Genomic DNA, 27,537 nt, shown 5'->3' on the forward strand with positions numbered 1-27,537 from the left:
TACAAGCGGGGTAAAGGCCTGAAAGACCACAGGGAGAATTTTTCAGACACGCGCACATCCAAAAAGAAACTAGGGAGTGAAAAACCATTCTCTTGGAATAGTTATCTTTATTTATGGTTCCATGTGTTAATTCTGCCGCAAAAATATCGGCATATTTTTGCGGCGAAATGTACACATGGACCCTGCGGGGGACACCTCCGCAACTCCAGCATCATTTTTTTATGTGCGGGGGACACCCCCGCAACCCTCGCTCCCACATGATATCCCCAACAAAATATCACCTATGACGAACCAAACGGCGATATTTGTGTTGGGGATATTATGAAGTGATACCTTATCTATTTACTGTACAATTGTTAAGGTGCTTATACATCATGTAAATTGTGTCTCAAAGCGCCCACAGGGCAACAGGGAGGGAACATGGGAATGAAAGGCAATTATAATAACAATGAAGTTAGAAAAAGTCGGTCCTACTAGGCCCTATTAGGCTTTGTGAATGAGCATTCAGAACGTGCAAGTGCAGAGAGGGAGAGAGAGAGAGAGAGAGAGAGAGAGAGAGATATGAGGGAGGGGTGTCGTAAGTACTGGGAGTGGCATGGTCATTATTAGTGGTACGGTCAGTTCATGGGGTAGCACAGGATTATTTGTGTAGGACGTCCCAACAAGCACCCTTTTGTTATTTACTAGGATGGGGAACCTTCATCATAGAAGCAGGGATGGTGGCAGCCTTTTCTTTACCTCGCAAACATGTCTTCTTGTCCGTCGCCTATGTCTTACCTACCAAAGAGCGCAAAGCGGAAACAATGGGTGTGGGTTAAATGCTCAACCCCGCAGGTAGTGGCACGGCAGGAGGGTTGGGGAGCAGCTTTTAGGTGGCGGCCCTCCTAAACACCACTTTTTAGGGATCAGGTTTTTCTTATGTTTCTAACAATTTACTTTAGATACAAAAAAGGTAGCAGGTACCCCTCTCTCGAAAGAACACAGCATGATAACCTGTTCAGTGGTTTTTAACCACTTTGAGAGTTCGCAGCCATCTGCCTTTTGCTCACTTTACCTTTCCCTGATGGGAAATATCCATTTGCATATCAGTCTTGTTTTCTATTCATTATCTAGAATGGGTTCCTCTTTTTAGAAGGAGCAAATGCCTCTAATTGAGTTTTCATTCTCTTCTTTATATACAGCTTGAAATTTAGCCAATAGGAAAAATATTCTGTGACTCCTCTAGCAAGAGGACATTGCCTTGTTATATTAGATTGATTTTAAATTAATATGCATAGTAATTGGTGACATTTCATTTAAAAGACTAGCAACGATTCTTGCTTTATTTTCTTATTCCATAATAGAAATACAGAAGCTGATGACTGGTATGGGTATCTGTGGCTCAAAATATAAGTTCTCAGTTTGTTATTGGTGTTTTACAACATGGGATGAGAAGCTGCACTTGGTTAAAGGCAAGTGGTGATAGAAAGAGAAGCACGCGCAAAGTAGTGCCTGGAAGAGGGCTCAGTGATTTCTACAAATCGGTATCAGTCAATTACTGAGCTGTGGAAAATGTTGAACATGAAAATACCAAATTTCAAAAAGCATATTTCCACACAATTATGTTTGGGGTGGTATAGGGTAATACAAAATATATGGGGAGTTTTGGGGAGTGGTTCGGGGGTCTCCCCCTGCATATAATTGGGGCGTGGGGGTATATGGCAGAACATTTTCGTATTCAAATGTGTCTTTTTCTCAGTGATCACATAGGTGATTTTTTCTGTGGGATGTCTCTGTTGTTGGCTTCACTGTGGATTGTTACTGCTGTGGTTTCGTAGGGGACATCATGTGCGTACCCTCTCTTCTGCTCCCCAAACCCGTTCCTCCCTTGCCCAGCTGCTCTGCCCTCATTGTTCTTCTTTACCTACTCCGCCATGAGTCCTCAAACTGCTCCACTTGTTAGCCTTTCCATGCCCCATTCTAAATACTTTTCCACATGCCTGTGTGTTCTTTTCCTGACGCGCTGGGTACTTCCATGCCCTGATGTCCCTTTCGCCTCTGTCCCACTACCCATTGTCCTTTAGCGTCTACATTTCAGAAGTTGCATCCCTAAAGTGCATGCAGTGAATTCACCAGTATCGTGAATCTGGCAGGGTAATCGCTGAAAGCCATTTGTGGGAATGCAGCGGCAATCTGCTAGCCACCCGTGGGATAGACAGCTGAAATCTTGTCCATACCACCTCCGTCTATTATCTTTCTGTCACTACTGAATTGCAGAAGATTGATATAGATGAAATGATCCCTTGTCATTTCAGCTCTTAGAAGCAGGAGATCTTCTTTGTGACCATTGGATATTCTGACTGTTCAAGAGTGCACTGGCCTAGATCTTGCTTCTGTCGCTCACAGGTTATACGTTGCTGTTGAATTTACTCTGCTTTACTGTTTTCAAAGTGCAACTTGGATGCCACATTTCCAAGCGTGACGGTCAGCTTGAACCTTCCGGCCAATGGGTCCCCACTGCAGGATATCCTGGTGCATCCCTGCGTGACCTCCGTTGACTCTGCAATCCTCACGTCGAGTAGCGTGGATGGACCGGACGACTCTGCCTTCAGCGGTCCTTACAAGTTTCCATTCACGCCGCCATTGGATCAGTTCAGTTTGTGCTACTACACGTCACAGGTAAATACTTGTCCAGTGCTTAATTTCAAATGATGTGATATAGTGGCAGGTTACCCGACTACTGCGTCTTATGGCCTTTGGCCTCTACTCTTCAATCTGTCAGTGATCATAAGCCCTGAACAAACCTGAAACACCCTAAAATAATGCCCATATTGATTGTTTGGCTTCAGAACAGCAGTTAAATATGGAATTTTTGGATATTTGAAGTTTAGTGCCCGTGCGTGGTTAAATTGGATCTGACAACTAGAGAACAAAAGACCATGTGAGTCATTTTATATGCATCATTTTTTATTTTTTTATTGATATAGTTGATTAAGTCTACCTTTCAATTTTTTTTATACAGGATTCACTCAAAATAAATTATTTGATTCACATAGGATAATAAAGAATTAAAAACTAATAATACAATGTTAAAATAAATATAATGTTAAAATAAAATATGCAGAGTATGAAAGTAACATAATACACATTTTCAACGTTAAAATAATGAAATCAGTTCTGCATATAACTTGAATAATACCTAAAATCAAAAGACCACATGTAATTGTAATATAATCCCTAGTTTGAATTTAACAGCTGATCATGCGTTATTTCTCTAGATTTATTGTTGCTAAGTCATTTGATCTACAATTCCAGATTTTTTTCTCCAAATTTAATGCATTCAAAAAATTGATAACTGCCAGCTGTATGGAAGTTCGTCCGCCATGTAATACTAATCGTCAGCATGCATCGTCGATTGCATTAGAGGGGTCTTGAAGGTTGCCATCAAGTGGAAGAGACAAGAGTCCTCTCCATTCGATTTGCTACAATTCCAAACCAGGCGACTTTGCGAGTATTCTTCCACTTCTTACTTTTGAAAGTGGCATTTATAATACCAAGTGCTTCTTCCATCCTGGGGGTAATGTGAAACCGAAGAAAAAAAGGAGGAAAAAGAAGACCAACCTGCTGCCAAACTAATACTGTATGCAAAACAATGCTTATACTGGCATGTGAGTAACTGGTCATGTAACAGCGCCTTCAGGCCTCGGGATTTAGCGCTCTTAATGTAAAAATAAATCAATAATGGGGCCCTATAGATTCTGCCTGCTGAATCAATTTCTTTAGCACCAGCATGAAAATCGCATGGGGTGGTAACTTGATTGGGTTTGCAAGGTGGATCAATAAAGATGAGAACCTCTTTTCCCGATCCCTGGGTTTTGAAAATGACCTTCCCTATGTGGCTCATTCGAAGTTTGGTATCATGCTGGTAAATCTGGCGGGATACCACCAAACGGTAATGCCGTTGCCCGCGCCTGGTCTGCCGCCTGGTATTACCGGCAGATTACAGGTGCCAGTAACGGTATGTAAATCCCCATTCTACGGAGTCCATGGGATTCCATGGGGGGATTGCTGGTATAACCGGTACTGGTATTACCAGCTTTTTTTGCCGGTGGGGTGCCTGACTTGCCTCCAACTCTTGGGTGGAGGTAAATCAGGCGACCCTGCCAGCAAACTTGTACTTTGGCGGTGCAGGAAAAGTGGTGGCAATGGTATTACTGCCATTTAACCTCTGTGAGAGTTACATTTAGAAGTGTGCCCAATAGCCCCTCTGGTAAATTGAATTTAGAAATGTTCCCAATAGCCTCGCTGGAAAATTGATTTTAATAGTGCGCCCAATAGCCTCTCTGTGGAAAATTGAATTTAGATATGGGCCCAATATCCTCTGTGAAAGCTGCATTTAGAAGTATGCCCAATAGCCACGCTTTGAAAGTTGTATTTAGAAGTACTACCAATAGCATTCTGTGAAAGTTGATTATAGAAGTGTATCCAATAGACACTCTGGAAAGTTGCATTTAGAAGTTTGCCCAATAGCCTCTCTGGAAACTTGAATTTAGAAGTGTGCCCAGTAGATGCTCTGTGAAAATTGCATTTAGAAGTGTACCCAATAGCCTCTGTGAGAGTTACATTTAGAAGTGTGCCAAATAGCCTCTCTGATAAATTGAACTTAGAAGTGTACCCAATAGCCTCTGTGTGGAAAATTGTACTTAGAAGTTTCGCCCAGTAGCCTCTCTGGAAAGTTGCATTTAGAAGTTTGCACATTGAAAAAGCATATAACCCATCATATCACACCACCACGCTTACTCTCTCCTTTACATCACCACTCAACTAGAACACAGTGATACTATGACACCATTCGGTATAACTGTTCTCATACGAACATCCGCCGCTTACTCCACATCATTCTATGTAAACACTGCTGGTCTCACACCCCCAGCCAGGCGTTTTCCTCAGGCCTAACGCAGCCACATCCGTTCCGGATAAATCCTGCCAGAACGAACACATTCTCCTGATCTCTCAACCACCACACCTACCGATAAGAAGCAGCTATTACACAAGTGCCGCACGAGCTGCACACATATCCGGTGCTCCTTTTTGACTCTCCCTACTCTCTCTACTGATCTGAACTGCGGTTCCCAAGGGCGTTCAACCTACCAGCGCCTTCAGACCATACCAATGGTATATAAGGCGCTATATAAGTGCAAAATAACATAACATAACATATCTGTTCCACATTCAACACCCCTGTGTCCATCCAGGCCGGTGCCCTAGCAACGATGGGATTCTGTCCCGAATGTCCATTCTTAAAGAGGATCCAAGCAGCCGCCTGTCTGTTGATCCACCATGGGTTTCTCCTCTTCGGCTTGTTTTTGCCGATTGCTCTACTGGCTCACACGTCCTTCTTGGTGACACCCAAAGCACACTTTTAGTCTGTACTTTAATTATTTACTTTATATCTACATATTCCTCATATATAAATAAAAATGCAAAGCACTACCAAAACATTTTATCCAGAAATAATATAGGAGTGCAGCCATGTGTGTGACATCTTTATTTTAGAGAGTTCAAGAGAGTGATGTTTTGGAGTGTGGATAGGTCTTGAACGATCACCCGTGCCAGCGCTGTTCATTGCCAGTAGTACAGTGAATGGTGATGACTGGGAGTCTATGGCACCTGATTGAAGGTCTTCAAGTACGAGCACTGGTAGCCTCTAGAGGGGACCACGGATATGCCCCGGGTACAGTCATCACACTACCCTCTTGCTACGTGCAGGATTGTCTGGGGTCATATTGCTGCTCTGACCTATTGCCTGCATTGGGAGCCTCCAGAGGGGATCATGGATATGTCCCGGTACAGCCATCATACTACCCTCTTGCTACGTGCAGGATTGTCTGGGGTCATGTTGCTGCTCTGACCTATTGCCTGCACTGGGAGCCTCCAGAGGGGATCACGGATATGCCCCCGGGTTCAGCCATCGTACTACTACGTCGCTACATGCAGGATTGTCTGGGGTCATGTTGCTGCTCTGACCTATTGCCTGCACTGGGAGCCTCCAGAGGGGATCATGGATATGTCCCGGGTACAGCCATCATACTACCCTCTTGCTACGTGCAGGATTGTCTGGGGTCATATTGCTGCTCTGACCTATTGCCTGCACTGGGAGCCTCTAGAGGGGATCACGGATATGCCCTGGGTTCAGCCATCATACTACCATCTCGCTACGTGCAGGATTGTCTGGGGTCCTGTTGCTGCTCTGACCTAGTGCCTGCACTGGGAGCCTCTAGAGGGGATCACGGATATGCCCCCGGGTTCAGCCATCATACTACTACGTCGCTACGTGCAGGATTGTCTGGGGTCATGTTGCTGCTCTGACCTATTGCCTGCACTGGGAGCCTCCAGAGGGGATCATGGATATGTCCCGGGTACAGCCATCATACTACCCTCTTGCTACGTGCAGGATTGTCTGGGGTCCTGTTGCTGCTCTGACCTAGTGCCTGCACTGGGAGCCTCTAGAGGGGATCACGGATATGCCCCCGGGTTCAGCCATCATACTACCATCTCGCTACGTGCAGGATTGTCTGGAGTCATGTTGCTGCTCTGACCTATTGCCTGCACTGGGAGCCTCCAGAGGGGATCATGGATATGTCCCGGGTACAGCCATCATACTACCCTCTTGCTACGTGCAGGATTGTCTGGGGTCCTGTTGCTGCTCTGACCTAGTGCCTGCACTGGGAGCCTCTAGAGGGGATCATGGATATGCCCTGGGTTCAGCCATCATACTACTATCTCGCTACGTGCAGGATTGTCTGGGGTCCTGTTGCTGCTCTGACCTAGTGCCTGCACTGGGAGCCTCTAGAGGGGATCACGGATATGCCCCCGGGTTCAGCCATCATACTACCATCTCGCTACGTGCAGGATTGTCTGGAGTCATGTTGCTGCTCTGACCTATTGCCTGCACTGGGAGCCTCCAGAGGGGATCATGGATATGTCCCGGGTACAGCCATCATACTACCCTCTTGCTACGTGCAGGATTGTCTGGGGTCCTGTTGCTGCTCTGACCTAGTGCCTGCACTGGGAGCCTCTAGAGGGGATCACGGATATGCCCCCGGGTTCAGCCATCATACTACTACGTCGCTACGTGCAGGATTGTCTGGGGTCATGTTGCTGCTCTGACCTATTGCCTGCACTGGGAGCCTCCAGAGGGGATCATGGATATGTCCCGGGTACAGCCATCATACTACCCTCTTGCTACGTGCAGGATTGTCTGGGGTCCTGTTGCTGCTCTGACCTAGTGCCTGCACTGGGAGCCTCTAGAGGGGATCACGGATATGCCCCCGGGTTCAGCCATCATACTACTACGTCGCTACGTGCAGGATTGTCTGGGGTCATGTTGCTGCTCTGACCTATTGCCTGCACTGGGAGCCTCCAGAGGGGATCATGGATATGTCCCGGGTACAGCCATCATACTACCCTCTTGCTACGTGCAGGATTGTCTGGGGTCCTGTTGCTGCTCTGACCTAGTGCCTGCACTGGGAGCCTCTAGAGGGGATCACGGATATGCCCCCGGGTTCAGCCATCATACTACTACGTCGCTACGTGCAGGATTGTCTGGGGTCATGTTGCTGCTCTGACCTATTGCCTGCACTGGGAGCCTCCAGAGGGGATCATGGATATGTCCCGGGTACAGCCATCATACTACCCTCTTGCTACGTGCAGGATTGTCTGGGGTCCTGTTGCTGCTCTGACCTAGTGCCTGCACTGGGAGCCTCTAGAGGGGATCACGGATATGCCCCCGGGTTCAGCCATCATACTACTACGTCGCTACGTGCAGGATTGTCTGGGGTCATGTTGCTGCTCTGACCTATTGCCTGCACTGGGAGCCTCCAGAGGGGATCATGGATATGTCCCGGGTACAGCCATCATACTACCCTCTTGCTACGTGCAGGATTGTCTGGGGTCCTGTTGCTGCTCTGACCTAGTGCCTGCACTGGGAGCCTCTAGAGGGGATCACGGATATGCCCCCGGGTTCAGCCATCATACTACTACGTCGCTACGTGCAGGATTGTCTGGGGTCATGTTGCTGCTCTGACCTATTGCCTGCACTGGGAGCCTCCAGAGGGGATCATGGATATGTCCCGGGTACAGCCATCATACTACCCTCTTGCTATGTGCAGGATTGTCTGGGGTCCTGTTGCTGCTCTGACCTAGTGCCTGCACTGGGAGCCTCTAGAGGGGATCACGGATATGCCCCCGGGTTCAGCCATCATACTACTATCTCGCTACGTGCAGGATTGTCTGGGGTCATGTTGCTGCTCTGACCTATTGCCTGCACTGGGAGCCTCCAGAGGGGATCATGGATATGTCCCGGGTACAGCCATCATATACCCTCTTGCTACGTGCAGGATTGTCTGGGGTCCTGTTGCTGCTCTGACCTAGTGCCTGCACTGGGAGCCTCTAGAGGGGATCATGGATATGCCCTGGGTTCAGCCATCATACTACTATCTCGCTACGTGCAGGATTGTCTGGGGTCCTGTTGCTGCTCTGACCTATTGCCTGCACTGGGAGCCTCTAGAGGGGATCACGGATATGCCCCCGGGTTCAGCCATCATACTACCATCTCGCTACGTGCAGGATTGTCTGGGGTCATGTTGCTGCTCTGACCTATTGCCTGCACTGGGAGCCTCTAGAGGGGACCACGGATATGCCCTGGGTTCAGCCATCATACTACCATCTCGCTACGTGCAGGATTGTCTGGGGTCATGTTGCTGCTCTGACCTATTGCCTGCACTGGGAGCCTCTAGAGGGGATCACGGATATGCCCCCGGGTTCAGCCATCATACTACCATCTCGCTACGTGCAGGATTGTCTGGGGTCATGTTGCTGCTCTGACCTATTGCCTGCACTGGGAGCCTCTAGAGGGGATCACGGATATGCCCTGGGTTCAGCCATCATACTACTATCTCGCTATGTGCAGGATTGTCTGGGGTCCTGTTGCTGCTCTGACCTAGTGCCTGCACTGGGAGCCTCTAGAGGGGATCATGGATATGCCCTGGGTTCAGCCATCATACTACTATCTCGCTACGTGCAGGATTGTCTGGGGTCATGTTGCTGCTCTGACCTATTGCCTGCACTGGGAGCCTCTAGAGGGGATCACGGATATGCCCCCGGGTTCAGCCATCATACTACCATCTCGCTACGTGCAGGATTGTCTGGGGTCATGTTGCTGCTCTGACCTATTGCCTGCACTGGGAGCCTCTAGAGGGGATCACGGATATGCCCTGGGTTCAGCCATCATACTACTATCTCGCTATGTGCAGGATTGTCTGGGGTCCTGTTGCTGCTCTGACCTAGTGCCTGCACTGGGAGCCTCTAGAGGGGATCATGGATATGCCCCCGGGTTCAGCCATCATACTACTATCTCGCTACGTGCAGGATTGTCTGGGGTCATGTTGCTGCTCTGACCTATTGCCTGCACTGGGAGCCTCCAGAGGGGATCATGGATATGTCCCGGGTACAGCCATCATACTACCATCTCGCTACGTGCAGGATTGTCTGGGGTCATGTTGCTGCTCTGACCTAGTGCCTGCACTGGGAGCCTCTAGAGGGGATCATGGATATGCCCTGGGTTCAGCCATCATACTACTATCTCGCTACGTGCAGGATTGTCTGGGGTCCTGTTGCTGCTCTGACCTATTGCCTGCACTGGGAGCCTCTAGAGGGGATCACGGATATGCCCCCGGGTTCAGCCATCATACTACTATCTCGCTATGTGCAGGATTGTCTGGGGTCCTGTTGCTGCTCTGACCTATTGCCTGCACTGGGAGCCTCTAGAGGGGATCACGGATATGTCCCGGGTACAGCCATCATACTACCCTCTTGCTACGTGCAGGATTGTCTGGGGTCCTGTTGCTGCTCTGACCTATTGCCTGCACTGGGAGCCTCCAGAGGGGATCATGGATATGTCCCGGGTACAGCCATCATACTACTATCTCGCTACGTGCAGGATTGTCTGGGGTCCTGTTGCTGCTCTGACCTATTGCCTGCCTGCTATGCTGACTCCATTGAATTCACACTAAACCAGGCAGAGCTATGTACTGCTGAATTAAGCATGATGACATTGCAAACTCGATCAGGCTTGAGTAATGGGAATTGGTATCGGATTGTTTTTTTCTGGTGACCTGAGTTGGGCTCAGTATGTGGTTTGTACCGTTCAAGTAGCACTTGAAAAGGGTACTGGATTATTGAGATATCACCGGATGTATGGCTGTAGTGTGTGCCATGCAGATTCATATGTGGTCTCCAAACGGTTCCATGTGGTTTTACCGACTGTAATTACTTCGAAGTAATGCCATAGCAAAAACTCATCCATTTTTTTTCTTTTTTAATATTGGGGGAGTTCCACCCCAAACCCCTCTCTGCCCCTTTTAATCCCTCACTTCCACCGCCCCGAGTTTTCTGATGCAATTCCTTTGAAGTAAATTACTTGGAAGGAATTCCTGTTGGCAAAACAATGGGATTCCCTCCAAACGCATGCAGTGATGGCCATCTTGACCTAGCTTATCCCGCAACGGGAATTGGAGAACAGAATAATGCTTTTATCTGGGAAGTGGTGGGGACCAGTACATAGAATATGGAGCAGGGTTTAGGAGGGGGGTGGGGCTTGGTGGTATTTTACATACACAGGGGTCTTCCTTGTGGAGTTATTCTTCTGTCCTGTTTTCAGATTGAGTCAGTTGCGAGTAATTTTTGTCATGTTTTTGCTAGGTGCCTGTACCTCCAATTTTGGGGTTTTACCAGCTGAAGGAAGAGGATCTACAGTTGAAATTGACAGTAAACCTCAAGCTGCATGAAAGTGTAAAGAATGGCTTTGAGTACTGTGAAGCTCGTATCCCCTTTGTCAATAGGTAAGAGGAGGCGAGATCTCAGGGTAGCATTTACCTGTGCGCCTACCCCTAGCCCAACATACCACTGTGCTGGAGCCTCTTTTCAGACTGGTCTCTTTTTTTTGTTTTTAAATTCTATTCTGTGGGGAGCCGGGAATGAGACATGGACACACAGGACTCATGTTTTTGGTTATAGACATTTATTAAATAACTAGCAGAAGTACCCGTTTTCCAAACGGGTTCTATAGACAGACATGATCCTGTAGGTCGCTGTTCCGATTCGCGTATCGCTTGATGTGCTTTGCACCCTGAAGTAAACTTTACTGAGAATGGGCACATGTGGTTGGCTGTCATACTCAGGAGCAGACATTGGTGGGTGGCGAGAGTTGGCGTGCTGCTGCACACTGGAACCTGCTGTGCTCTTTTCCCCACCTGTCGCCTCACCCTGGTGTGGTGCAGTAAGTCGCAGTGCAAAAATCTTGGAAACCGTGCGTCCCAGAGCCCAGACTTCGAATTTTGTGCCCTGTGACGGAACCAGTCCCTTTAAAAAAAAAAAAAAAAAAAAAAAGTTTTTTTTTTTTTTTTTTTTTTTATTGTCTTGCTCAGATTTGACCTTTACACGACAGATAAAACAAGATTCCTATTTCACAATACAAAGAATTCATAAAAAGATTTCATAATAAAATGTACAAAAGACATGCATGATATAACACAACATGTAACATCATGATATTAAAATAAATCTAAGCAACTTTTACATGGTCCCCTGCCTAAGTTTACTTAGGCTTGGAGTCCCCTTCAATCTTGTCCAACCTGTTTTTAACAACCATCCACACATGGAAAGCTGCAGCAGTCGTAACTAATGACTTTGCACCATACAAAGGTGCTTCAAAATTGGTCCGTCGAGTATGAGGGGGGTTTCATGGTAACTCTTCTCATATTGATTCATGAAAATCCTACACTGGGTCAACAAATGTGTAGATGATTCCACTGTATCATGACAGAGACGTTGGTCCCTGCCATGCCGCAGTGTTTTCATACACCAGCAATATTTCAAAGCGTAAATGCATGATAAAGCGAATCAAAGGTGGCATATGGAGTTTTAAAAGATAATCACAAAGACTATTTATAGTCATGCCTTGAGTGAAATACAGGGTGTATTTTCTTGTTTTAGCCAGGTAATCGGTTGACTTTATACGATCATGGTCCTTCGATCTTCTATCAAACTCGGATGCGTACACTTCACCCATTGAGTCCGGCAGTCTAGCCATACCAATATTGTCACAATGCTTTCGTACCAAATCCTGCATCTCACTAAATCTTAGACTGGACTTCATACACTAACTATGTAGAAGTGTTAGACCCAGAATGCTTTCTTTTTTTCACATCTATGAAGACAATATTAGGCCATAATTCACATACAGCTAGCCTGCACTGCATGTCCAAAGACACTAGGCCCAACTCCAGTCGAATGGCTTCCTCCGGGACGGATATGGGTAAACCTAGCAACAGTCTTAATATTTTGCCCTCCAATTTCTTAAGCCATGTTGACGGCACCCTCAGGAAAGGTTTCCAACGCATGCAATATGCCTGGAACCACCAATACTCTATAGGCCATGATCTTGGCTTCAGTAGACCTTCCCCCTTGCCTATCAATAATGTTTTTCAACGATAGCCATTTGGTCCAGGCTGAGGCAACGACCATCTTGCCATGGCATTGACTGCTTAGATATGATATGATGGGTTATTTATAACGTGCTTAATATCCAGAGGCTAAGATTAGATGTAATGTGCATACCCAGGTATCCCCACCTCCACCTTCTCCAAACCTTGACCATCCAGTCTCCAAGTAAACTTGTCCCACTGTTTTGACCCCCTGACTATAAAGAGGCCATTGCCTTAGTTTTGGAGATGTTTACTTGAAGCCGTTTAGCTTGGCATATTCCGAGGGAACGTTGGAGAACCAGGGGGGTCTGATCAAAGAAGACTGTATCATCCGCATAAGTTATGCAATGGAGTGGCACATTACCATATCTAGGAGGGATGTTGCATGTGTTTCGTAGGGCCTGGGCAAAATCGGACACATATAGATCATAAAGTGTTGGGGCAAGAACACATCCCTGTTTCAACCCCAAGTTTGTTGGAAGTCTCCATAAGGGTACCATCCTGTGCCATCCTGGCCCTTAGGACTGTATTGTCATATAGCATCTCGATAAAACAGAGGAGAGATGCGTCTAAACCCTAGTCCCTCAATTTGGACCATAGATGCCTTCTATCAATGGTGTTGAATACAAAACTATAGTCCACATAGCAGATGTAGAGTTTAGGATCCGGCTTACGTAGAGTGTCCAATATAAGTGTGTTGATCATGAATATTGGATGCGTAGTAGAGTGGGCCTTTCTGAAACCTGTCTGAGTAATATCTAGGATGTGATGGGTATCGGACCAAAGCGTAGGCAGCTCCAACAAATTTGCGAGAGCAATTTAGCACTGCAGTCCAACATGGCCAAGAGTCTGTAATTCCCAAGATCCTTCTGCGATCCTTTCTTGTATATCGGGATAAGAATAGACTCCAGTCACGTGGACGGGGAGCCACCAATCTTGTATGTGTATAAGAATAATTTCCTCAATAGTCTGGCCCAATTTGTGGAATAATTCTTAAGGACTTTATTACTGAGTCCATCCGGTCCAGTAGCTCTAGATTAATTTAATTTCATAATCATTAACTCAATATTAGCCTTGGATATATGATGCCAGACCATTGTGTCTATCATGGTAGGACCATGAGCAGAATGGCATTTCTCATCACAAACCCAGAAAATCTTTGCAATATGGGCAGCCCATGTGGCCTCCGATATTGCAGTCAGCTCTGTTTCGTTTGCAAACATCTAAAGGTACGCAGCAGGAACCAGAACTTCTTGGTATCTTTGGTCCTTAAAAGGCTTACTATAGAGCGCCAATTCGTCAAGCATAGATTAAATTGATGGTGGCAGAGCCAACCCTTATAATTTGCTCTTGCGGTCGGCCTTGATCCTTTTTTTGTTAACAGCCAGTAGTGCTGTGTTTCAACTTTTTTTTTACGAACTGCCGGATTTAGAGAGATGTTTGCGCTTTACTTTAACTGGATCAAAGAGAGTTCAATTTCCTGCTGTCCATCTAGTCCTTACGGTCAATATTTGGGCCAATGTGCCCACTCTATTCAGCACATTTTTCAATTCCCAATCATGTTGCTGCAGAAGATTAGGATTAACTGCTAAATTGTTGCTCAATATGGTATAACTTGTATCTATATTATGCACAGACCATCTTAGTCCGGTACGACGTAATTTCATCGCTGGATGTTTTTTCTCGGGGTTCTTTGCCGCAGATTATTTTTCGAAAACAAATCATCGAATGTTTTGGGGGAGGAAGGGTTAAAAAATTATATAAATTGGGTGTGGGTGTACAGGGATATAAAAATAATTAAAGGGGGTGGGGGGTAACCCCCACCCCCAAAAAAAAAAAAATTGGATGATTCTTTTCGAAAGAAAATCCGTAGTAAAAAACCCTGCGATGAAACAGCAGACGATGAAATCACATGGAACCCTTAGTCCTAATCTATTCCCCTGACAGTTTATAGTTGGATTTTCGGATAGGAGACACTTGTCCAAAGGCTTGGGTGATTGAAGCTGAAGGATAAGAGCGGCATGTTTGCTTATGTCTGTTGGACTGATCAACAATTGAGGGAAAAAATTCAATATGGGGCTGTTGACAAAAATATAGTCTATGTAGTTACTATAAGGCCATTGGACCAAGTCAGGACTAGGACCTCATCACTCTGGTTGACCATATGTAGATCATATTCCAGTAAGGCTAGCCCATCGCTTCCCCATGTTAGATGAAGGTAGATGAGCAATCAATGTTAAAACCACCTGTTAATATGACCCCGAAACGCAGGTGGTGTCCTCATCAGCTCAAGAACGTCTCGGAGACCGACCGCATGAGTAAACTGGTATGCTCGCCGCCAGGTGGGTCATACAAGGTGATGAACAGCATTGGGCTACTTCCAAAAGGTGACTTGGACAGCGTGGCACACAGTATATTATTATTGTGTAGCGTGGCATTATATTCTTTTAGCTCATACTCGCATCTAGCCCCTATACTTCAACCACCCATGGGCGTCCTATAGGACCTAATATTGCCATTTTGGAGAGCACTGTGTACCCATCTATATGGTAGAGGGCAGTAAGCCAGGTTTCCTGAAGGAGAAAAACGTGTGCATCCATGATTCTTAATAAGCCTCTGCTGTTAGCAAGAAAAGAGTTGAATCCCCTTGTATTCCAAGATAGGATTCTAAATGCTGATGGCACTCATCGTATACATCAGTGAGAACCACTTACCCAAGACCAGCTGCCCTCGATCCTCTGAGCATCCTGCCGATAATCCCCACTTACCATTCGGATACAGTATGTGCTCCAGAGCCCCGTACTCCCTGATTTATCAGGCTGCCTAACTAAGAGGTTGAAATTTGGTATTAGTGTACCAATCGGAGGCCGGCAGTTGGAGTTTCGAACAAGGTGACCTTTTTTAGGATGCCTCAACTCTAGAGAACCAAGTCTCGGGGGGGTATTCACCCTGGTTTCCTGAACAGAGGAACTTCTTGTCGACTTACTGGCTACAGTCCACCTCGAATTTTTAGCTGCATTGGTTTTTTTGGGTAGCTTGCCAATTGATCTAGCAGGACTAGACTTTTCATTGGACCACCCACTCCTAGCCGATCGTTCAGCTTGGCCAGGAGGGGAACCACCTGGCACCATCCACTTGTCCAGAGGGCCCCATAACATGACCTTCCGTACTTCCTCGTTATCTAAGTCATTTTCAACCATGCAAGAGGCAGGTGGTCTAGCCGGCACGCCAAGTGAAGTCACCTTAGGAGGCTTTGAGGCTCGACTTTTATTAAGGCAAAACTTAAATTTAGTTAAGAGCCTCCTGCTCTTACTTATTTTCCTGTTTGTTAACTTTTTTAGTAAAAAGGTCCATAGAAAGCGGAGTGTTCATCATGGACTGGTCCGCCTGCAGGGCCATATTTGCCTGTTCCACTGATGCCGCCATCACTGTAACCGTGTCCGCAGTAGTACCCGCCATTGCGTTAGGTTGAGTTGGGTCCAAGGTAATTACCCTAGCCTGTTTGGGGATGCAGGGGCGTGTTAACCCAACTAACTCTGGGACAACATTTACAATATACTCTCTCTGCTAAGTTAAAGCAGCCTCCACCACTCTCGATGGCTGTGAGGGTTTGTGTGTCACTATACCAGTGGTCATTGCTTTCTTAGAGGCATTAGTGGGTACATTTAAATTTACTTCAAGGCATTCCCCAATAACACTCTTAAACCTCTTTGGTCCTTTGCCATATTCGTACACAGGTGAAATAGGGAGTCTATGATTGCCTCAAGGCTTAGGATTTTTTCCAGATGGTCTCTTTACTGGTGTTGAGTTTACCCCATATACAGACATATTGGGGACTTTCGAAATCTGTATCACTGTCACTTGAGGAAGATGGGAAAAGTTTCTCAAGGTCTGGCGTAGCAGAGAGGGCAATGCCTATTACATTGTCCCTGTTTCCATTTAGAATGCCCAGTGAGTTCCTGCGAAGATTGAGGCAATGTGTTAGCAAATAGCCATTATTGTCAATAGTGACTGGGCTAGAAAGAGGCATGGTTGACAGTACCACAGTTAAACCAGCAGCAATTTCACACGTGGCTACACAGCCACCATCAGGCAATGAAGCTAAACATGTCAGATCTAGATATGTTGTGATTTTTGGCTGCATAGAATCAGATCTTGTAATGATGCGTAGAACTGTGCACTCTACACCAAGTCAAATACTTGGAAAGCATCCTTATCGTCTGTGTCCCTGGTGGTTGCCATCGTGCCTCTTACAACGTCAGGCATGCACACGATAGTAACATCCTAGCCTCCTATCGCCTTGGCAACGGCGCAGAACAACGTGAGCACATGATTGCACTCTCGAAATGTATTTGAATCCTGCCCAGTTACATCATTGCGCTTCCGAATGAAGTTGGTACACCAACCTCTACTCCTGTTTCTTGTTCGCTTCAGCCTTGTTTCCCTGCTGACCCATTGCTCCTTCCTTTTTGACTCCGGATCGTTTTACGGACTGCCTTTGTCTAGTCCTTGCTTGTTTCCGGCCTTTTGAACATCCTGGCCATGGAACACTTAGACTGCTTTGTTGACTCCCTCACTTGTTATCTCCCTTGAAAACCCTTAGACCTCGGAACTCATGGCGGACTGCCATCGCCTAATCCTTTGTTTATTGTTGCAAATCTCCAGGAAACATCCTTGCCTACATTTGATTTTCGTTCTTTTATCTACCAGATTGGATTGTGACCTAGGCCGTACTATTCCTTGGATTATACTGTCTTGGCTTGGACTTTGGACGCTATGCAGTTCTTCATCACTTGTTGCCCTTCTTATCGGTAGTGCGTCCTCCTTCCGCCCTGGGGTAGGCCCCACTAACCAGCTAACTCCCCATTCCTTCTTCAGTCCTTTCCCTGTCCAAATCTGGTTTCATTCATTCCACGTTCCAAGAATCTTGGCCAGTTCAATTTTCTGCACACACCTGGAGTTGGGAACAGGATATTATTATTAAAGGTTAGTGCTGCATTAGTCAATTTATGTTTGCTAACTCTTTCCATTTTGGTTTTCTTTCGAATAACAGTCCTTTCTTTTGTCCACAGCTTGGCGTGTACTGGTAGTACTCTGCTCTTTCGTTTGAATCACTGTGGTACCCGTTGTATTCTATTCTACGAGTAGCATGGTGTCTCAAGAGAAAGGTCGCCTCCATTGAGGAGACCCTCAGTGGGTTCAAGTTGTGATCTGGACTGTGTCAACCCAGTCGGATCTTGGTTAAATAAGCCTCCAGGCGACCTGATCATTGGTATGTGAGTACTAACAGATATTAAGTAGCCATCTCTTTTCCCCTTCTTAGGGCAGGGGGTTCCCGCCAAATCAAGTTTTGCCAGAGTCAAGTTGCGGCCCGCTTACTCTTGCACTGTCTGTTGCTGCGCAGCCCATAGGGGTGCTGCTTGGTCTTTGACATGGTGCGCACCTCTATTGCCTCTATATTTGAGTGTGCTTGTTAATTCCCCAGCCGAAAGCTCATACTACAGGAGTCACGTTGGAAAAGAGAGATCACTAGGAGGGCAGTTCATATGGGGCAGCACGTTGTTATAATGTATTATCACAGTACATTTGCTGCTCACCTCTTCTCCGTAGCGAGCTGCAGCAAGCCTCCAGAGGACCATGCGTCCCGCATCATCATCATCCGTGCAGATAAGATGGAATAGGCAGGCAGCAGGGGCGGGAGAGAGGGAGGAATAAATAATACCTCTTTCCGACTCTTTCAAACTCCTGCAGACACTGGAGACACACTGCGACACACCACGCAGGCTCTGCGCTATTGGTCTGTTTTTGAAGGGAAGGTCCGCCTCCTCAAAGTAACAACAAGTGAAAGCAGAATTGCAGGCAAGAATCACCAAGACTCCTCAGTAAGACCCTCAGCACTGGAGACACACTGCGACACACCGCGCACGCTCCGCGCTATCGGTCTGTTTTTGAAGGGAAGGTCTGCCTCCTCAAAGTAACAACAAGTGAAAGCAGACTTGCAGGCAAGAATCACCAAGGCTCCATAGTATGACCCTCAGCTCAGCAGCACTGGAGACACACTGCGACACTGGTCCTTCTACGACCTGTGAGAAACCAGATGGTGTCTCCCTGCCTAAACCTCGATCTGTCATCCAGGTGGCCAGGTCAGGGCCATTGCTATTGGATCCAGTTCTTGGGGGTGGACCAATGAGGGAGGATAACCTGGATGTGGAGGTCCTCGGGGAGTGGGGGTGGGACACGGAAGAGTGAGATGCAGTATCCCCCTTCCTTTGGCACCCTTTCCCCATCCTCTCATGTAGAACATTCCAGACCACTGCCCCCCCCTCCCTTTTCTGACTCTAAAGCTTTTGCACAACACAAAAGACAACAGACTAATACCCGAGCCGTTTCCCTGACTTGTCCCAATACAAGGGTCAGCCAAAGTCAAGCAATTGATCAGACTCGCATGGACCTGACGGCCTTTCCCTTCCCCACAGGTATAAAGGTGGACCCAGAGAGCGCAGAATGAGCTAGGCGAGTACAGCAGACTGCGCGACGAGACGGCTACCACGTGGCAGTTCAAACGAAGGAGGAAAGCAGCAAGAATCAATAGGGTGGCGAGGAGAGAGGTGACCTTGCCCTTTTCGTCCCGGTCTGCTGAACCTTCGTAGAGGAAAGCCTAAGACCGCGAACAATAGCGCAAGTATCCTGCAGCAGATGTCAATGGTACTCGGGGCAAGCTTATGCCGATAAGCAGGAGTGAGGGAAGCTCCCGCGCTCGAGGTACCGGGCTTGACTCCAGAGAAGTCAAAAGCCAAGCAGTTCATCACAACCGGTGAGTCGAAGGGAGAACTGATAAGAACCAGGCTGTGTTGAGTGCCACAATCGAAATACTTTGATCTACAAGCACTGTGAAAGAAAGGGAAGTGAATCTTGAAACCTTTGAATTGTATAAAAGATGGTGAACATTGAAAGTAAAGAGGGGTGAGCCACTATCGCCCTGATCGAGAGCCACAGCAAACCCAGTGAAGGGAGGCTAAGAATCAAGAGGGGTCGGAGCCTGGCGCAGGGGGTCCAAGGGTGAGAAGTTGTCACCCTGGAATGAGAAAAGAGAAGCAGAAGCTAAAGAGTCAGCAAGGGTGAACCTGAAGAGGCATGCCATCACAAGGACCAACAGTCAAGTGAGGTCCGAGCCTGGCGGAGCGAGATCCAGGTGTGAAGCCATCACCCGAGTACTGACAATCAAGAGCGGTCCGAGCCCGGCAGATAGAGATCTAGGCGTGAAGCTATCATCCAAGCATCAATTAGAAACTGATATATAAGTATGTGTATTACAATTGAAAGGGGTCAGCCCGGAAGAGGGGGACCGAGGGGTGACACCATCACCCTATCAGAATTTTGGAATACAATTGAGAAGGGTCAGCACCCAGAAGAGGGCAACCCAGGGGTGAATCGTCACCCAGTGAACATTGGGAAAAGAACTTTCATTTGTTAAAGGAACTTTTGTTTTTGTTGTTTGAACAAGTCAGGTCCTCGAAGGCAAGAGACATTCAAGTGAAAAGAGGCTTGGCCATCGACGGCCCTTATTACGGAAAGCTTGAGGGTTAAAGCTGAACTGTCATCTCGTTCTAGACGAACCCGAGAGTCTCCTAAGGGCTGTCATTGGAGCAGTCGCTCGTGCTGGAAAGGCCCGAGACAGAACTGTGTTCAAAGCTCCCATCGTTCACCGTGTCCAAAATGTGGGGAAGGGAGACCCAGAATACTGCATCCTGACGTATTATTTGAGAACACTACTTTCTTTTCTTGATAACTATACCACACCCTTTTTTGTATTAGTTGTGAGGTTTGTCAATAGGTTTCTTAGTATAGGCCCCTTTTGTTTTGACATAACACTACTAGGATTGCCTTATTTTTCATTTGATAGTTGACGCTTACTTCCATCTTCGATTTAGGTTTAGATTAGGCGATTTTCCAACCTGCATACAGCATTTCATTGTTCAATCAAGACCCTTGAACTGTGATCACTTGTGTCTCTTACTTGTTGTCACTGTGAGTTTCTCACAGACCACATTGATGTTTTGCCCATTTTAGGCAACCTTCTCATGTGTGAAGGTGCAGAAATCCGGGTGAAGGGATGGGGTGTCCAAATGTCATGTAGCTAGTAATGTCCAGAGTGTTCTAACCGGTAACTATGCAAAATTTGGTGCAGATTGATGAAACAGTGTGGAACTATATAAGGAACAATGCTTTGCCACAAATTCCGCCACAAACATATTTTGGCTTATATATAGATAAAGGGGTTGGAAAAATTCCTTTCCCTAATCTAGGAGGTATTTCCCTACCTCAACCAAAACTAAGGTTCAGTCCTGTGTCAATATGTCCAAAACAAAAATGGCTTGTGTCTGAAATCCTATCATAGCCCCCACATTCTAAAAGTAACAGATATTGGGCCTCATTACGAGTCCGGCGGTAACCGAGGCGGTAAAACTGCCTGGTTACTGCCGGACTCGTATTACCATTCCGCCTCCGTGATTCCCGGAATTACCAGGGCATTACAACCCCGGTTTTCCGGGAATCACGGAGGCGGAATGGTGTTAATCCCCATTCCCATTGAGTCCTATGGGACTCAATGGGAATGGGGGATCATGGAAACACCGGCAGCATCTCGTAATGCTGCCGGTGTTTCCTCGTCCGCCTGCAGGCGGGCGGTGTTAAACCCGCCAGGTCAGACCTGGTGGGAACATCACCTCACGCCTGCAGAAGTCGGGATCAGGTGGTCCGGAAACAACAGTGGCGGCGGGTTTACCGCCACCGTTATTTCCGGACCGCCTGATTTGTAATGAGGCCCATTGTCTTCGGCCTTGAAAGTGCAAGAAATGTTCAAATCCAACAAAAGTCTTAACTGGTTAATATCCACTGTTTCAGGGAATGACTCCCTTCCCCAGGTTTCTCTCCACCAAAACAAAAGTAACAAAAAAAATAATCAAGTTCTTTTGTAAATCAAGAGGATAGCTCCCTCCTCTTGGTGTCGCAATGCACTCCAGGGAAAAGGACTCCCTTCCCCGGGTTTCTCTCCACCTTCAATGTAATTCCCAATCCTAAGGGCATGTGTCGTCTTTGTGATTTTCTTATGCAGTTAATTCGCCACGAGTGGATTTGCCTGATATACTCTCCTGACAGGGCTTTCTTATGCAGTTTACTACACACACTTGGCTTTGCCTGGTATACTCTCCTGACAGAGCTTTCTTATGCAGTTTACTACACACACTTGGCTTTGCCTGGTATACTCTCCTGACAGGACTTTCTTATGCAGTTTACTTCATATATTTGGCTTTGCCTGGTATACTGTCATGCCAGGACTTTCTTATGCAGTTTCTTTACACAGTGTGTGCCTGGTTCTCTTCATTTGTTCAATCACTTTGATTTACAAAAATACCTGGTATACTCTCCTGCCAGGTCTCAATGCACAATTCCCCTCTGGTTTTGCCTTCTCTGTCTTCTGCAAGTTTGTACTGTGGGCCCAAGACGCCAGTCCCACTATCTAGTGCTTCCGATACTTTGCGCGACAGTGCTTCAGTGTCCCAAACCTTTCCCTGGGCTCACTGGTTCTTTTCCTGCAGTCTCTCCATGTTCCCGGCTCCGTCTCTCTCTGACCTGCAGGCACCACTTGCAGGCATTCAGTACTCGGTCGGCATCCCAGCTCCCTCAGCTGTCGGGAAGCACAGTTTACTTCCTCTGGCTTTGCCACAACCTCTGCAGATCTTACCTGAGCGTGTTGCACACTGGCCTGCTATCTTGCTGCATCTTGCCGCACAGCCGCTGGTCGCCGCACTCCCGGATTCCTCGCCTGTCAACGTGACAGCGTGGGTTCTCCAGCAACCCCTAGCCGGTCAGATCTTGCATTCTTGAGGTGTCCTCTATCTGCACCAGGATGTAGAAGAAGACAAACTCCATACTTCTCTTCCCGGAATTGTTTTAAACCGTGTTAGGCCAATCTGATTCTTCCAGCTACTAGACTGCTGGTGTTGGTTCTCATTGGGAGTATTCCTCATTGCTTCTTGCCTCTTTCTCATCTCTGTTTTTGTTACTGTGTTTGTTATCTGATATTGAAGAGTACCATCAGTAGAATGGCAAGTTGTCGAAGGGGAATATGGCAGTATGCCATCAAAGCATGAGGAATGGAGGGAATATCCCTAAAAGGGAAATGGGGTTACCATGTCTCACCTGATGATGTAATTCCCCCGAGAGTCGCCTAACCTCATTTGGTCCTCCCACAAATAGCTGCCCGCAGGTTCAGGATGAGGTAGAGGCTGCTGTCCCTTGGCCACATGAGGAGAAAGGAGTGATGACATCATCAGATTCATCACAATTCTCGTTCAATATCGTATACAAATGAATAAACGCAAAGGAGAAAAAAAAACCTTTGTAAATCCGTTTTTCTGGTCAGATATACTGAAATGTGGTTAATAAAATGTATCTGCGCAGTGTGTTTATCAACCACAAGAAGTGCTCAGGGTGGCGCCACAGGCTTGGATACTCGATTATCAATGTGCCTTTTGGAGACACATGCTGAGGTGTTTTTGGTGTTGAATCTGCTGCAGAGGAAGGTTTAATGTATTATCTTGGTAGTTCGACTATTTTCATGATTAAACAATCGACATAACAGAGCAGGCTAGACTACGCCTGAGAAGAGGTGTAGGTGCAACATTACTTTTAGTGGGTTTGGGGGGTGTATGGCTTTTGAGGTGGGCGAGTGACTTTGCACGCTTGGCTAGTAGCTGGCAACTCTTATCGCTGCATAATTCCAATGTTTCCTTTTTACATTTCAAATGCATTGATTTTGCTTCATAGGGGTCCAATCTCAAATTTGGAATACAAGTTGAGCTTTGGTCAGCTAGATGTGTCGCGAGAGAAAGGCCTGCTGGTCTGGCTCATTGGTAAGACACATTTCCACCCTTTAGAACAGATCCTTTTCCCTCTCATTTTCCAACTTCCCTCCAATGCATCTCTCCATTTCTTTCTAGGTCCTAAGTTTCCCAAATCCCTTGAAATTTCTCTGAGTGGAGTAGTCACTTTTGGTCCCAAGAGCAGCGTGCCGCATCAGCAAGCTGCAGACCCTATATGTACTGGGAACACAGCCTATGTTAAGGTAAGCTGTTAGGGTTGCCTGTAAATACATTGAGAACGTATAGATTGAAGTGCATCTGAATGAAATTTGTCTGTTGGATGGATCAAATTCTGCTGCTCTCTTGTAAAAGGGATAAAGTGCCCCCTACCGTATGTTGTAAGGATATTGCAAGTCAGAGAGGAGTTATGTGACCGAATAGAGGAACAAGGCTGAAAGACAAGTTCCTTTTATAAGCTCACGCAACACAGGTGACTTGCAATATCCTTTTTATGTGTAGTAAAACTTATGTTATCTCTTATAATACCTGGCCACACACTATCCTCCCTTTTTAATGCTCGGCCTCTTGCTTAATCTAATGTCAGATCTTCCAGTTGTTGTTCTATGTAATCAATGTAGAATTGGTTTGGAGTAAAAAGAAACACTTCCAGGCAATGTGTCATGTGTTGCAGAAAAGTGGTTTAAGCAGTTTAATAATAATAATACACATCTAAAAAAAGCGGCTTTGTCGTTTAAACTAAATAACATGGAGATTGATTCTTGATCTCCTATGTGAAACCCCAGCAGTGCACTACTTCTACATACTACTATAAGCCGTTTCCTATCCATTAATGGCTGTAACGTGTCTCAAGAGGCTATTTTGGAAGAAAAGGAATGCGAAAAGCTAGTCACAGCTGTAATTAAGCACTCCAGTCACAGCTGGAATTCTGATCTGTGATGGCCCAAGCATCAGGCAGTATGACTTCTCAGCCTAACTGTAATACCTGATACAGTTAGAGTAGCAATGCCGTTTTCATGTTACAGTCAATTCTTTACAGGCCTTTCTAGGGGTATTGCAGGCTTCCATCTATTATAGAAATATCCTTGTACACCATGGTTGCAATTCTGATAAAGGTCAATTACCATAAACATTTTCTAGAAACTCACATCAGCGATTACGGAACGGACCATTTGATGATGGAAGGTACACACTGATGACTTTTCCCACATCTTTTCTGACCTCGCCCCAAACCCCATTGCATAAGGGGGAAATCTTTGGAAACTGTTATTGTCCGCTAGATGGCAGCTGCCATTGCTATCCTATTAATACTTCAGCTGCATCCTTCCTCTGACATGGACTCGAGTTGCTTCATAGTGACAGCCTCCAGGTTGGTGGGGGGTCATTTAAAATATGTACACCTCCTGTAGGGAGGTGGCAGATCTTTTTGGTGCATTTAATAGTGTCTTGCATAAGTTAGTTCCATATGTTTAACTATACTTTGCCTGCAGTTAACGTCTGTTGGTGGGTTTCTAGGACTAAGATTCCTTCGGGTTCACCAAGACCATACTAGAGAACCATACCTGGTTATCCATGCTGTTAAGAACTTGCACCCTATTAGGAACGTTTTTCTTTTTTGCAACTTCCCTCCAATGTCTACTATCGAATTCCCCCATCAGATCTGCTTTCTGTCTGGATTCTGATGGATTTTATTGGTGAATGTTTCCCATTTGCCTCCCTCACTCGCTTTTAGTTTTGGGTGGACTGGCCGCCCATATAACTAACCGTGCACGGAATGTCTCCCTTTGCTTTTCACCTTTCCTTTTTTACTGTGTGCAACAAGCCACCTTCAGTTGAGTGCCCCGTTATATTTCTTTAACATCCCAGTCACGTTTGTGATGTGTATTAAATAGGCCGGTGCGATTTGTCCTTCCTTCTTGGGTCGGAAATGGCTAAATAAAAAGCATGCACTTTGCGGCAATCCAGTTTTGGATTGCTAGTCACTGCTTTGTGTGAGTGAATTGGCGGAAATTAGGATTTGACGCGGTTGGTTACCAATTCACACTTCAGCCAGCCTATATTCTATTGCTGGGCAGATTGTAAGGTGGCCGGCTGTCCCTGATTCGACATCCTCCCCCTGTTTGAATGTTTCTGGTGCATTCCCAGCTTGCAATCTGGACAAAAGGAGAGGACCATGGGCCATTTGAGGTTATCGATCTAAAGATCCATTGCTATTCCAAGGTCAGAGTAATCGCCTGGTCTGCATTTGGCATCCACCTGACTGCAGCTGTGCATGTGCCCCTTCTTGTCTCTTCGCTGGAAACATTGCTAGCATCCTCGGAGGACTGCTAAGTCCTCGCCTACCGGCTCCTGTATCTCTCACCAGGAGAAAAGGCCTACTGGAACCTGGATTCAGACCATGCTGCTCCCGAGGGCCAACCCCATATTGGGTCATGCCAACATCCACTTTGCCCGCTGCGCCTAAGGGTTCCTTCCATGCTGCAGGAATCCAGTTAGAGCCATCCCAACCCTGTCACTGGGTCCCTGCATGACACGACTGTTGCTGGACGCCTTGAGCCTGAAGCTTTGGAATCTTCTACAGTAAAACCTACAGTGAGTCATTGTGACTAGTGAATCCCTGTCTCGTGTAGTCGGTGCTGATTCAAATCCTAGTCCTTGGGTCAAGATACCTTCTATCACTTTACGCGCTCCTATCCCCATTGACTTGCATTGGGCGTAAAGCCATTAAATTAAAAGTAGCAACCTTAACGGGCCAAAGGCAGTGACACCTGGGCCAGGATTATTCTTTTCAATCATCTAGGGCTTTGGGACTGGGGTCTACACCCTCCATAAATGGATCCCTCTCGAACGTTTCTACAGTGACTTTCACCAAGACTTTCCTTCCTAAGAACGCTTGCTTGTAATACTGAACTATCAGAAAGCTAGGAATGGACCTCCTAAAGGCTGCTCTTGGCTAAAGCATGTCTAGCAGGATCTATGTGATCCGACCGTGGCTGATTTTTCCAGCAGCCGGAAAGGTTGCATGAGAAATGTGTGAACCACAAAAGGTTTGCACACCCTCCACAAACCCCCTCCCACAACCCCAACATAAACATACCCTACTTACCTTTTTCTTCACACTGAGTCCATGCAGCGCCAGTTCCCTTTAACTTCCGTGATCTGGGACCGGCGCTGCAGGGTCCTTTTCTCTTTTACGGGGGCTGCAGGGGATTTCCCCGCAAGCCCCCGCTCGCTATACTCTAAAGTATAGCGAGCGGGGTGTTGCGGGGGACACCCCTGCAGCCCCCAAAGTCTTTTTTTGTTGTTGTTACTACTTACCTACAATGCTACCACCAAAGGTTCGAACTTTAGGTGTTCAAACCTTTGGTGGTAGCATTTTTAGGACTTTTTGTACATGCAACCTTTTGGATACAGTCAAATCGTGCAATACCGTCTAGCATATTTAAGGTTTGCGAAACTGTTCTTAACCCTCCCTGTCATGCCTTCGTATCGCCAGTGCTCGGTCTGGCACAGGTGGCTTTGCATTCGTAATGTATCAATTCCCCCTCCTAAAATGGCTCCCGATGTGCCGTGTGCTTGTCTAGGTTCAGTGTGCGTTACCGATCCCTTCCTGTTTCCGGGTTTCGGCAGTGTCAGAACAAGTCAAAAATGGTCCATGGAGGATTCACAGTGCGTCGCTATTCTTATACAGACGCTTCGCTCTTCTCTCTCTGTCAATTTCTAGTAATGATCCTTGTCCTCCTTCCTGATTTCTGTTTCACCTGTTTCCATGATAGATCTGGAACACAACCTTTCAGAAGCCCCTGTCTGCCTCGCGCATATGCCGCTCAACTAGGAATGCCCGGTACGCATCTCGTTTGCTTACCTTTTTATTTGTCAGAGCCTTCCCTCTTATTACTGTTATTTCTTTCCTTATGCTAGCGTGGTAACGGCAGACAGCTTGCATTATACTGACATCAGACCTTGAGACCAGCCGAACCTGATGAGTAGGGTTTTATTCCCCAGAGGGTTTCCCTATGATCGCTGCTTCTCACTTTTTTGTTCATACTACGGAGAAGGGAGGTGCATAGGTAATTTGGGAAGTTTATCACTGCTGCTTTGTACTGCTTCTGATAAGGTTGGTTGCTTTT

General features: G+C 46.6%; 1 protein-coding gene across 1 annotated transcript in view; it reads left to right on the plus strand.

The window, feature by feature from the left end:
• Window positions 1-27,537, plus strand: part of AP5M1 (adaptor related protein complex 5 subunit mu 1) — a 100,595-nt gene that overhangs the window by 42,538 nt on the left and 30,520 nt on the right. The window contains exons 3-6 of the mRNA XM_069638077.1: window positions 2,431-2,658; window positions 10,741-10,880; window positions 23,355-23,440; window positions 23,528-23,652. Coding sequence (XP_069494178.1) covers window positions 2,431-2,658; window positions 10,741-10,880; window positions 23,355-23,440; window positions 23,528-23,652 — 579 coding nt within the window. The remainder of the gene's footprint in view (window positions 1-2,430; window positions 2,659-10,740; window positions 10,881-23,354; window positions 23,441-23,527; window positions 23,653-27,537) is intronic.

This window comes from Ambystoma mexicanum, chromosome 14 (genome assembly GCF_040938575.1).
Source record: "Ambystoma mexicanum isolate Mex_15411 chromosome 14, UKY_AmexF1_1, whole genome shotgun sequence".
Taxonomy (NCBI): Eukaryota; Metazoa; Chordata; class Amphibia; order Caudata; family Ambystomatidae; genus Ambystoma; species Ambystoma mexicanum.